Below are 13,526 nucleotides of genomic sequence, written 5' to 3' on the forward strand. Positions count from 1 at the left end.
ATTTGTTATGTATGGTAAAGTGATAAGTAATAGTTGTTGCTTGACAAATTGTGTCTGGTTGCTTTGTCACAAGAGCTCCTGTTTAACAGATGTTTTAGAGCACACATGTCAAACTCTGGCCCGCGAGCCAAATTTGGCCCGCGATGTAATTATATTTGGCCCGCAAGATCATATCAAAAATGTATTAGAGGTGGCCCGCTGGCCACCGCGTCAGTATAGCGCATGCACAGTAACCGCTGTGTCCCAGGGTGAGAGAGAGAGAGAATAATCCTGGTCCTTGAAAAGTAGTGGTGGATGGTTTTATAAACACGCTGTCGTGACCCCCCCACCCACCCCCCCCACCGCAGCGCGGCCTGGCCGGTGTCAGGGGAATCCAAGGCCGCTTCCCAGCGCCCGGAACCCCAGTGGCATAGCGTTTCTTGGAGCTGCAGATGGAGTCGGGATGCCGGAGGGAAGATTGGGGCTCCCCGCCGGGCGATGGGGTCGCCGGCCGCCCTACGCCTTCCCACCGGACCAGCGGCGGGTGCCCGGAGTACACGTGGAGAGTGAGGCTGGTCGGGCAGGAAGGGTGGAACCTCCCCGCCAATCTCGGGAGTGGCGTGGGTTGGATCGGGATTAGCCGCGCTCACCTGCTCCTCCACCGCTGACTGGGATCCCAGCGCAGTCCTGAGTGCAGAGACTGCCCTGGAAAGGTCCTGGGACACCGGCACGGAAAGAAAAGGGGGTCCGGGAGAAACTCAGCAGGTCAAGGGGGGTCGGGGAGAAACTCAGCAGGTCAAGGGGAGGGGGTCCGGGAGAAACTCAGCAGGTCAAGGGGGGTCCGAGAGAAACTCAGCAGGTCAAGGGGAGGGGGTCCGGGAGAAACTCAGCAGGTCAAGGGGGGTCTGGGAGAAACTCAGCAGGTCAAGGGGGGGGTCCGGGAGAAACTCAGCAGGTCAAAGGGGGATCCGGGAGAAACTCAGCAGGTCAAAGGGGGATCCTGGAAAAACTCAGCATGTCAAAGGGGGGTCCGAGATAAGCTCAGCAGGTCAAGGGGGAGGGGGTCCGGGAGAAACTCAGAAGGTCAAGGGGAGGGGGTCCGGGAGAAACTCAGCAGGTCAAGGGGGGTCCGGGAGAAACTCAGCAGGTCAAGGGAGGTCCGGGAGAAACTCAGCAGGTCAAGGGGGGTCTGGCAGAAACTCAGCAGGTCAAGGGGGGTCTGGGAGAAACTCAGCAGGTCAAGGGGGGGTCCAGGAAAAACTCAGCAGGTCAAAGGGGGGGTCCGAGAATAACAGCAGGTCAAGGGGAGGGGGTCCGGGAGAAACTCAGCAGGTCAAGGGGGAGGTCCGGGAGAAACTCAGCAGGTCAAGGGGGGTCCGGAAGAAACTCAGGGGGGGCCTGACCTCGCCAGAACCGTTGCCCACTCCCCCTCCCTGCCGCAGGCCGACCCACGACTCACGGTGACGGGGCCGCTGATCCACCGAGATGCTGCCCTGCAGCGAGAGCCGATGCCCCCGCACTGTCGTTGTCCAACCCGATCGCCCGCAAGCCCCGCCCTCCCGCACACAGGCCTGAGTAAGGATTATGAACTTTAATCTCAGGATAGTTTCATGTCACAGTGATAAGTATATTCCTGGTTAAAAATGGTCCTGCACCTGGATACAAGCTCATTAGGCATAAAACTTGAAAAGTGTATAAATCAAAGGATATCTGTACCAATGGAAAAAGGGCATGGCAAATTACCCTGCTAGAGTTCATGCCCACAATCAGTCACCCATTTGATTGTTTCAGGAATCATGTTACTCTCCCACATTCTCAATAGCCCTCAGATTTTACTATTCGACAGCACACTAGCAACATTTGACAAATCCTCTATAGAGAAATATTATTTATTGAATATTTTATTTCTCATTTGTTAATGCTTCTGGAAAGAGTTTATCCAAAACTATTATTAAACATTTATTTTAATAAGAAAAAGTTTAACGTTACATATGTTGAAAGAAGAGAAAACATGCAGATGTTGTTGAAAATTTTCAATAAATATTTAGTTCGGCCCTCGACTTAGTCCAAGTTTTTAATTTTGGCCCTCCGTGAATTTGAGGTTGACACCCCTGTTTTAGAGGCTTTGTAGAGAAGTTTCCAAAAGCATTGGTGACTTTCAGCAGTTGTAGATTGTTTTAGATCCATTGTTCTTGAGCCCAAAATTATTGCTTTCGAGGTCACAATATATACAAGTTCCTGAACTTGATGCTGTTTACCAAAGTTGCACGCTGGATATCACAGCCAAATTGAACATTTTCAGTTAGGCTTGCTGAGTGACCATCTGCTAATTACACCGGACCACAAAGTATTTCAAAAGGTTTGGTTCCTGAAATAAAATGGGATTATGATGATGACCACAAAGGTAATTTCAGATTTGGAATATCACAAGTTGGCGAAACTTTACATGAACTTTTATTGAATTAGGTATGTCTAATCGCATAAAGACACATTGCGTTAGTTCAAGTGACCGAAACAATGTCTTGCCGCTGATTTTCGTTTGTGCTCAGCATCTGATGCCTCTTGTGTCAGTATCCAGCAATAGTCGGCCAGTTGGATTCCAGTTGCCCTGATAATGCTTTTCCGTGGTCACAATTTCCCGGTGAAGCCTTTCACCATGTTTGTCACTGACTGCAGCAAGATCAGCAGGGAAAGAAGTCCAAGTGTGAAAGCAGAAAAAAGGATTTTCAATGTCTTGCCCCACCGTGATTTTGTATGCTTGAAGTCGACTTAAAAAAAGTGTTCAGGAAGCAAAATCTTTGCTGTCCAGTGTTATAAATCCATGAGGTTTGGCTTTGCGTTAGGTAGGCCTTTTCCATTCAGTTTTTAAATTTCAACCATGCAGTTAACCTATTTCACACTTGAAAGTTCACAAAGTTGAGGTAAAACGAGCAATAATGTGCCATCCTTGGTGTGAAATGACTGAGATGCACTGGCAATTTCTTAAAAGACGAAGAATGAACCTTCTTCGTACAAGGTTTACTTTGGAAAGCAGTTTTAAAAAAAATTGATCTAAGGTGCATTTTATTTTATAACATTTTAAGTTTGCAACTAAATAAAAAGTCTGCAGTTTTAATTTTTGCATGAAGTAGTGCGACAGATTTGGTTATTTACCTGATCTCTGTTGTTGATGCACCCCATAAATACAGAAATAGGCAATGGATAATCTATTATAACTTTATGGGACCACAGTCGGACGTGACTGTCTAGAGGGTAGTCACGTTATAAAACCGATAACTCTATATGTACCGATCGACTTGTGGAGCAAATCTGGGGGAACATTACGACTCTTATAAGTACGTTATTTTTCCCAACCTGAAAATAGGTTCTGTTGCACAGCAAGTAATTGGTCATTTGTGTAGTTTGATTAGCAGATAGCTTTGAAGAGTTTTGTTGGTTCACTGTTGAAAAAGAGAACTCCTTCTCTGAAGAAATTGTGACTGCACATGGAAACAAAAACAAGATCTAAAGGCTCACCTGCTTTATGTATGATGTGCTCCTGTTAGGAGTTCATGTGCTGCTATCAATTGTATCACGCTTTCCAAGAATGATCAGTTTCGCTGAGATGTATTGCGCGAGCTGCATTGAACTTAATGTGTCGTCATGTAGCAAGGCTTTGCAGCTACTGTCTCCATTGCTCAGCTTGGGAACTTGATGAATCTCATTGCTGGCCTGTTGCAGGAGACCACTAATGGACTGGTGCAGAGACAACCACCTACACTAGAATGTCAACAAAACAAAGGAGATGGTGGTCGACTTCAGGAGACCCTGGGGGGGTGGGGTGGGGAGACACCCTCGGCTGACCATCAATGGCTCCACCATCGAGGTAGTCAAGAGCACCAAATTCCTTGGTGTGCACCTAGCAGAGGATCTATCCTGGTCTCCCAACACTAGATCCATTGCCAAGAAGGCCCGACGACGCCTTTACTTCCTGCAGAGGCTGAGGGAATTTCAGCTTCCACCCTCTCTACTTTCTACAGGGGATGCATTGAGAGCATCCTATGGAACTGCATCACCGCCTGGTTCGGGAACTGCACTGTCCCAGAACGCATGTCCCTGCAGTTGATAGTGAAGACTGCTGAGGCGATTATCGGGGTCTCTCCCCCTGCCGTGATGCACGTCTATAATGGCAGTTGTTTGCGGAAAGCTGTAAGCATCGTGAAGGACTCCACACACCCCTCCCTCAATCTGTTCTCCCTCCTGCCAACCGGGAAGAGATACTGAAGCGTTCGGGCCCTCACGACCAGATTACGAGACAGGTTCCCCCCCCACCAAGCTGAGAGGCTTCTGAACTCATGGGATACAGGGCTAGCATGTGTAACATGATATTTATAAGTGATATGTTATTTATAAAAAGTTTTTAAAATCTATGTAAATAACCAGCTCCATTGTCCAGAGAAACACTATCTAATTTCTCACTGTAAACTTCAAGGTTCATGGTAAGAATGACAAATAAACACAACCTGACCTGAGAGCACCCGACTTTAAATTGGGGAATGGGCAAAAAAGGAAACCAAAATGGATGTAGAATCTAAAGGGCGGTATAGTTAGTGAGGTGGTTAGCGGCAGTGATCAGTGAATCCACTGCTGTCGGTAAGGGTTTCTACATTCTCCTCGTGACTGCTTGGGTTTCCTCCCAGGTTCCAAAGACATATGGAGGATTGGCAGATTAATTGGTCACATGGGTGTATTTGGGCAGCGTGGATTGTGGGCCAGAAGGGCCTGTTGCTGTGCTGTATCTCTAAGCTACTAAAGCATTGAAGTGAAGCTAAGTAGGGTGCATCACTTCAACATCCCTTACAAGAGAGATTGTGTGGAGCATAAATGCTGGTTGGATGTAAATGGCCTGTTTCTAAATTGTAGACACTGAATAACAGCTTCTCAGTCTTATTGACGAGAATATTAGGCAGATCCAATTGAAATGTTGTGAGGCTTTGCAGATGTTTTGGGTTCAATTAACTCCAATATGATTGGTGGCAGGCCTGTGGTTAATAGGGTTAACTGAATTTCATGAGATATGGCAGCAGGATTGCAGGTTTCTTAGATAATGGGTCTCTGCTTTCCTTCTATAATTCCTTTTGATGTGAAATTCGTGCCTGCGTAGTTATTTTTGCAGGTTGTGAACCAATGCCATTACAACTTGGTTTTTTTGGCTACACAAGTTGTATTTTACAATTGAATACATGCGAGTGGGAAAGCAAGTATTGGTACTGTTCCCAACTCAGGCAGCAAGGAAGAGGCAAATTCCTTCCTGTCATCGGCGATCAGATTTGCTCTGATCATTGTTGACTGAACTCGGAGTCTGCTTTACTTTTCTCAGGCCTTAATGAATAGCAGCTCAGTGAGGTCCTCCTGTCAGCTCACTGGCCACCCAACAACGATGGATGTGATTTGGCATGCAGCTTCTTTTGCTCTTTAAAGCCACTTTAATAGAAGACATCTAGTGGGCTTTTCGATGCTTCTCTCTACCTTCTTCGTTCGCCACTGCCTGCTGGCTCAATGTCTGAGTCTCAAGCTGGCAACAATGTATGGGACAAGTTGATTCCATGTAAAAGTCAACCCATTATTTTTGGCCAAAAAAATCTGTAATTTTCCGTACATCTTGTGTAAAGGTCGACCCTTGTTTCTCACCTCGCCCCCCCCTCCCCCGCCAACTGGCAGGCCGGATCTCCCGATGCCTCGGTGGTGAACTCATGCCTTGGCCTCGACCGCTCACTGGTCAGAACTCCCGATGCCTCCGGCGATGCAAATATTTAAGGCGGTCCTGAACCCCCCCCCCCAGGACGTGTGTTTTGGTGCACAGACCCTTTTATTACTTTGTTCGTTGTGTTTTTGTTCTTTATTCATTTAGAGATCATTTAGACTTATGCTACTGATGTGACAGTTTGATTCTGGTGTGAATTGTAATAGTTGATCCCATTTTCAAAATGATCAACAAAATATAACTTTTACATGAATAAATATGAATATAGCGATTGCCGTTGTGCCAATCACTAGGCTTGTTATTGTTTGGGGTCCTTTCTGAAATACTCATTACCAGCTAATGCGCCAATATTACAACAGTGACCATTTTTCCGAGGTCACCTGTAGGTTCTTCACTATGGGTCTGGGTATCAGTGATGTTTAATACAGAGTGGAAGATGGTGGCAAGCCATCATCTTGAACCCATGGAGTCCATCAGATTTCAGATTTATTGCCAGGACACATTCATAATATCACAGGCAATGCTAAGATTCTTTTTCCTGTGGGCGAGGTAGAATTACCACTTATTGGCGGTGCAAAAAAATACATGTCAACAAATAAAGAAATAGAAACAAACTGACTGTGCAATACTGAGAGTAAAAAAAATCAATAAAGTGCAAGTCCTTAAACAAGCTCCTGATCGACTTTGTTATTGAGGAGGGGTAGCAGCTGTTCCGAACCTAGACCTCTTTCCTGATGGCAGCAGCGAGAACAGAGTGTGTGCTGGGCGGTGTAGATCCTTGATGATTGCTGCTGCTCTCCGAGGGCAGTGTTCCCTGAAGATATTCTTGATAGTGGGAAGGGTTTTGCCTGTGATCTCCTGGGCTGTGCCCAGTACCTTTTGCAGGGCTTTACGCTCTGTGCTATTGGTGTCCCCACACCAGGCCGCGATGCAGCCCACTCTCCGCCACACATAGTGGAAATTTGTCATATCAAACTTCTGCAAACTCCTGAGGAAGAAGAGGTGCAGATGTAGTTCCTTCACGATGGTATTAGTGTGTTGGATCCAGGAAAGGTCCTCCAAGCTAGTGATTCCCAAGAACTTAAATTTGCTCACCCTCTCCACCTCTGATCCCTCAGTGATCACTTGACCTTCTGCCACTGTTGTGGGAAGGAACACAAGGACTTGAACTCAGTGATGACGAAGGGACGGAGATGTATTTCCAGGTCAGATATGCGAATGTTTCAGAGGGGAGCTTGGCATTGGCATTCCCTAGACCATGCCTGCCCTAATTCGTCAAGACAATGGAGTTTGTAACTTTGAGAGATGCTGTCTGAGGAACATTTGAACTGTGTTTGATAGACTGCATTTGCATTGAAAGACTATTTAGTGCAGTGTATGCTTCTTTGCCTTGAGAGCAAAAGAGTCTCTAGATGTTGGAATTGAGAAAAAAATACAGAGGATCTTAGCAGGTCAAGCAGCATGTACAGAGGTAAATGGTTGTGTCGATGATTAGAGGCAAAGCCCTGGATCGGCAAGGATTGCCAGCGATACAAGGAGGATGGGCTGAGAAAGAGGTTGTCAGGTGATAAATGGAACCAAGTGTAGAGAGGATGATGGGCAGATGGAAGAAGGTGGGGAGGAAGGGAGGGAGGGTGGAACTGAAGCTGACCAGTGATTGGTGGGTCCAGATGAGAAAGAGATGATGGGCATGGGGCGAGGGAGTGGTGTCTGATGCTCGCTAATGATTGGCAGGACCAGATGGAAAGGGGATGATGGACAGTTGGGGAAAGGCGGGTGGGACTGAGGTATGTGATTGGTAGGAACAGATTGGGAGGCGATTATGGACAGGTAGAGGAAGGGGAGGAGATGCGAAAGGTGAACAAAGGGAGGAGTTCCAGGATTTTTCCCCAATGCCATGCCAGGGCTGGTGATAGATACAATTCACATCCAAAGTCAGGATGGCGGTGACTTGGAGGGAACGTGCCAGAGATGGGAATTTCCCTCCACCTGTTGCCCTGAACCTTCCTGAGGGTGGAGATCGTGGGCTTGAGGGCTCCTGCCAATGTAACCTGGGTGAGTGAGCAAAGTGTAGATAGTACACACTCCAGTCACTGTGTCCCACTGGTAGAAGAAATGAATGTAAGGGAGTGGAAGATGAGATACCAATCAATGTTCCCTCTAATATTTAGTAGTCAGTTTATTCCTGTGACAAAAGTATGTGTGCGCTGAATGCTTGTGCAAATGTAAACTTGAAATGTAAACAGCCTCTCTCTCATGGCTAATCAAACTGTATTGGCATGTTTTAATATAATACATGTATGATTGCATTCTACGAAGTAACGTATTGAGTTAAAATTTTATCCTATTCTGTGCAAGAAGTATAATTATTAATTACTGAATTATTTTAGTTAACTAAACTTTTGTAAGTACGTTAACTTCCTTTGTCTGTTGGTTGTAAAATCTGTGCTCTCGTGCGGCTTAGAGGGAACAGTGATACTGGCCAAGTAGGCTGGCTTTTCCTGGATGACGTTGAGCTGTGTTCATCCAGGCAAGCAGAACATCTTGCAAGAAGCTCCTGATGTGTTTTCAAGATGGTGGAAATGCTGAAGAGCATTGGAGATGAATCTTTTGCTGAAAGTTTTGCTATTCTGTGCTGCTGTGAATCCCTGTGGCTGGTTAGTGACGTCCAGTCAAGTTTATTCTCATCTAATTGCACAAGTACAGTGGGACAAAACAGCGTTGTAAAACATGCAACCAGGCATAACACACTCACAGACCAACAATATATGTGCCGAACAAGTATTCATATTAACAAATGAATAAATATTGTTTCATGAAAATGAAAGTCTCGGATGGTCAGTGTGAGCAGTTCCTTTGGTTGTTCAGCTTTCTCACTGTTTCTCGGCCCGGTGGTGCTGGCTCTGATCCTCCTGTATCTCTTACAGAAGCACCTGAAAGATGCTTTGTGTAGGATGGAATATTTTACGCACCTTCATCAGACAGTTATCCTGGTAGATCACGTTGATGGGGGGAGGGAGACTCCAGTGATCCTCTCTACCCCTCTTATGCTCCTGTGGATTGATGTCCGATCAAAATCTCTTCAGCCGCTCTCGGTAGAGCTCCTGTTGAAAGTTGATATGATGGTGGCCGGTAGTATTTTCAGGAAGTGCAGTCACTGTTACGGCTTCCTGACAAGTGAGGAGATGTGTGCCCACCATAGTCATTTGTCGTGTGAACTCCAAGGAATTTGGAGCTCTCCACTCTCTCAAAAAAGTTATTAATGTGCAGTGGCGGACGGTCATTCCTGGTCCTGCTGAAGTCCACGATCTTCTCATTCATGTTGTCCACAATGACATGAGTTTCTTGTCAAAGATGATCCCCAGGATAGTGATGGTGGGGGGTTGGTGATGGCAGTGGCTTTGTTTAGAGGAACGAGCAAGTGCCAGATATGCCAAGTTGATTTTCTTTGCTGCCTGTCCCATTCATTGGGCTCATTCCCCTTGATGCATTATTTGGTTCACTGCCATTAGTTCAGTTATAATTCTGCCTTTGATCTCCAAGTTTTAAAAAGGACTAAAAATAGCGAGAAGCTATTTTGCGCAATGCCTTTACAGCGTTAGCGATCTGGACCAGGGTTCGAATTGGCTCTGTCTGTAAGGAGTGTACTTTCTCCCTGTGTCTGCGTGGGTTTTTTCTGGGGGCACCAGTTTCTTCCCACTGTTCGAAACATACCCGGGGTGTAAATTAAATTGGGTGTAAATTGGTGGTATGGGCACGTGGGCCGAAATGGCCTGTTAACGTGCTGAATGTCTTAAATAAAAGCTGTTGTGTGACTTGATTTGCCTTGAAATATGATCATTTGAAATGTAAACAATTGTCATATTAGCTACACATCCATAAACAACCACTTGCAAAATCCATTACTCCCTGATGTCATATTTACATAAAATAGGATGATTTTACAAAGAACTATTTGATGATGACTTTGATCGTGAGATTCAGAAGTAAAAGACTCTGGCCAGTCTCCTTCTCACTCCTTCTGTACGTTCATTCACAAGGCCCTGGTGACACTGGTCCCTCGTTATAGGACCCTTTGCCCTCATCTTGAGGAAGCCAATGGTATGCAGTGTGGACTGGGAGGAGGGCTGTCAGCGTTCTGGCCACAATGCTGGGTTGTCTGTGGGCCTAGTCCATGGCTCTAGGTTTGGGTCTGGTTGTGTATCAAGCATTGGGCTGCAGAAGTGGAGCTCATGGGTAGGCTTGAGCCCCAGGCTGCTGGGTGGGTGTGTGTGGGGGGGGGGGGGCAGGGGAGGGGAGGGCAGGGTGTAGTGAGATGAAGGGGAGGCAGGGCCCCAGGCTCCGGGAGTGGTTTTGACAGCGTCATGCCCCTGGCCACAGGGTTGGGACAGATGGGGAGCGGCAGGCCCAGGTCTCTTGGTAACTTCAAATAGTGGCTTCCTGCTTTGTTACCTGCAGCCTACTTAACATGTGATTTTAAATGTTATATGATTGGTAAAAGTTCAGGTATGGAAATAATTTGCAATTTTTCTTTGTGAAGAATATATTTAACCCTGACTGTAAGGAAATGCCAGGAAAAGGCCACAGCATTTCTTAAAACCTGTATTTTTCTCATTTGCAGGCACAAGCGATCCCTACGTCAAGTTTAAACTTGCTGGGAAGACTTTGTACAAGAGCAAGATTGTGTATAAAAACTTAAACCCTCGATGGGATGAAACCTTCGTGGTCCCAGTGAAGAACTTAAATCAAAAACTTTATGTCAAGGTAAAAAATAAAGCCAAAATGTTGTGCATTTTAGGAGGATGTTCTCATAAATTCTGTAATTATGCTTTGCGAAGCGTCAAGGTTCATTGATTGTATTTTGATTCAGTTCACTGGATCGGGCCAATGGTTATGGTTTGTTTAGATTCTGCGGTTGGGATTAATGCTTGTACTTTGGCGAGGATCAGTGAATACATTCTGGGGCTTCACTGTAGTCAAAAAATTATTTCTAGTTGAGAATTTCCTTCCCCACCCCCCAACACCCACCAACTGTCTGACCTCTTCCATCCTGAGCCCTTTTACTATGTACTGTTCTTCATTCAATGCGTTGCCCTCCCCCCCATTCTATGAGAAGAACTAACATTGAAGCTTTGTCCTGATCTCAGTGTTATTCTAGATTTATTATTTCTTGTTTTCTAAATTTAAAAATTTAGACCTACAGCACGGTAATGAGCCCATGCCTCCCAGTTACAGCCAATAAACTTGCAACCCCTGTACATTTTTGAAGGGTGGGAGGAAACTGGAGTACCTGGAGGAAACCCACACAGACAGGTGGAGAACGTACAAGCTCCTTATGGCCAGCGATGGATTCTAACTCGTTGCATGAATTGCTATGCTAACCATGCTGCCCTGTGATATGATCAGTGCTTTCCTCATCTTGTAACTCAAACTCTAACGTCGGGCCCTTCCTGTGACTCTTCAGCCCCTGGACGTTTCCTTGAAATGGCGGCATGTTTGGCACAACGCCTTCATAGCGCCAGCAATCAGGACTGGACCTGGGGTTGAATCCTGCGCTGTCTGTAGGGAGTTTATACATTCTTCCTGTGTGCACAGGTTTTCTCCGGGGGCTCTGGTTTTCTCCCACTGTTTTAAAAAAAAATGTACCAGAGGTGCAGATTAATGAGGTGTAAATTAGTCAGCATGGACTCGTTGAAATGGCCTGTTGCTGTACTGTACGTCTAAATTTAAAAATTCTCACAGCCGTTGGTGTGTCCAGGTGTAGTTTGACCAGATACTTCCTTGACCCTTCTTGATACAAGTGGGAATGATTAACATGTTCTTTGCCCTTGGCTTTGTGTCAGCTCAATGTGGTTGTAATAACATGAAGAATATTTCTCCGCACACAGGTGTATGACCGAGACTTCACCACGGATGATTTCATGGGTTCTGCATATCTCACTCTGAATGATCTTGAAATAAACAGGTCTGTCATAGCATTCAACACATTTACTTTGATTTACTCAATGCACAAGGTAGCAGCTACGAAATAATGTCTTTATTTAGTGAGTGATTGATGAGTCTTGTATGATTAAACAGGACAGTAGCTAAGTTGTGAGTATCAAATTGATTCGAAGCAAATAAGGTGCATGGTTGCTTACGTGCTGTGTCTGTGATCAAAAGCTATGAAAAACTGAGAATTGTTTGCTGGCCTTGAGGATTTTAGGGTTATAAATGATAAATTAATGGTAGCAGCATTAGAATTTTAGTAAAGATGTGAATTGGGCAAAATGTCAACAGAAAAACATTAATAACATTGTTTAGATTGACTAAACTCGCGGGGGCCGCTCTTTTTTTAAAAGTAGTACCCGCTGTTTCCCGATAGGGCTCTGTAAAGTTTGCGGAAAAATCCTTCTTGGCCTACAACTGCTGATCCAGAAACTTTTCCAGGGTGGATGCCACACCCGGTTCTGAATCTACCATTTGTTCCCCGAGAAGATCAGCTTTTCACTGGGGATGCTGGATTGCAAAGCCAGAATGAAAAATCCAAAGCATGGCTCTGCGATTCTCAATCCAACAGCGGCAAACGTATCTTTTGCTAATTGGTGTAGAGCAGTGGTCCTCAACCTTTGTTTTCCACTTAACATACCACCTTAAGTAATCCCTTACTAACCAATGGTCTGTTAGTGGGGGAGACGACAAAAAGGTTGAGAAGCACGGAGGGAGAACAAGTTGTTCAATTTTCCCCTCTTGACATCAGTTAGGGTTTAATGATATCAGTGTTCACCTGCAGAACTTCTGTCCCCTTCAGCAAAGTTTTTTGTGAACACAATGGGTCTGGGCTTTCAGTTTTGTCAGCTACAATGGCCAGAGCCAATCCTCCCTGCTATGATAATGAATTTGCTTATCTAAATGTTGATCATGTGTCTCTGCCATCCCCAAGAAGCTGCTCATGCTCTCTTCAATATGATTTTTTGACAAGGTAGAGGATTAGTTTCTATGTGCAGAAGCTCCTCAGATCAACTGACCTTTTGAACATGCCCTTAATATTACTTTAATATTTAAGGTGGTATCTTCACTTCTGAAATCCTCGTCCCAATTATACTAGATAACAATTTTGTTCAAAAGGTTTGTTTCCTGAAAAAAAAGGGAATTATGACAGCTTCAGGCTGAACACAAAGATAGTTTCAGATTTGCTGCATGAGGTAGGAAGTTGGAGAAACATTAAATGAACCTTGATAATGTTTAATTGCCTAATGATGCTGACACTTTGAGCTAGTTCGACTGACCTAAAAATGATTTGTCCTTGATTTTCATTTGTACTCAGCATCTGATGCCTCTCGTGTCAATGTCCTATAATAGTTGGCCAGTGTTGATGGATTCCAATTACACAATCCTTTATCCAGAACCCTTGGGGGACAGTGTGTTCCAAATTTTGGATTTTTCAGCTGCCCCAGATTTAAGCCCACCTGAATCGTGCTGCCGTATCCACCCCCTTCCAGTCGCACTGGCGTCTCTCTCCCCCTTGCCCACCCGTCACACTGCCTTCTTTCTCCCCCCTCCCCGCCTTCCTGAGTTGCTCTGCCGTCTCTCTCCCCCCTCGCCCACCCGAGTCGTGCTGCCCACCCCCCCCCCCCGCCCAACCTAGTTGCCCTGCTGTCTCTCTCTCCCTCCGCTGTACTAGCACCAGGAAAAAAATGACGGTTTTTGGAGCTTTCCGGATTTTAGGTGTTGGATAAATGATTGTCTACCTGTACAGCTTTTCCATGGTTGAAATGTCCTAGTGAAAACTTTCTCCGTGTTTGTCATTGATCAGCAGGGAAGA

The 13,526-nt window shown here is 45.6% G+C and overlaps 1 protein-coding gene across 6 annotated transcripts in view; it reads left to right on the plus strand.

The window, feature by feature from the left end:
* LOC138749300 (multiple C2 and transmembrane domain-containing protein 2-like) overlaps positions 1–13,526 on the plus strand; it is a 328,465-nt gene that overhangs the window by 117,842 nt on the left and 197,097 nt on the right. For all 6 annotated transcript variants that reach the window (XR_011348548.1, XM_069910510.1, XM_069910511.1 and 3 more), the window contains exons 5-6: positions 10,344–10,486; positions 11,611–11,687. Coding sequence is in view for 5 of the 6 variants with exons in the window: in XM_069910510.1 (XP_069766611.1) it covers positions 10,344–10,486; positions 11,611–11,687 (220 nt within the window). In the remaining variant the exon portion in view is untranslated. The remainder of the gene's footprint in view (positions 1–10,343; positions 10,487–11,610; positions 11,688–13,526) is intronic.

This window comes from Narcine bancroftii, chromosome 14, assembly GCF_036971445.1.
Source record: "Narcine bancroftii isolate sNarBan1 chromosome 14, sNarBan1.hap1, whole genome shotgun sequence".
NCBI lineage: Eukaryota > Metazoa > Chordata > Chondrichthyes > Torpediniformes > Narcinidae > Narcine > Narcine bancroftii.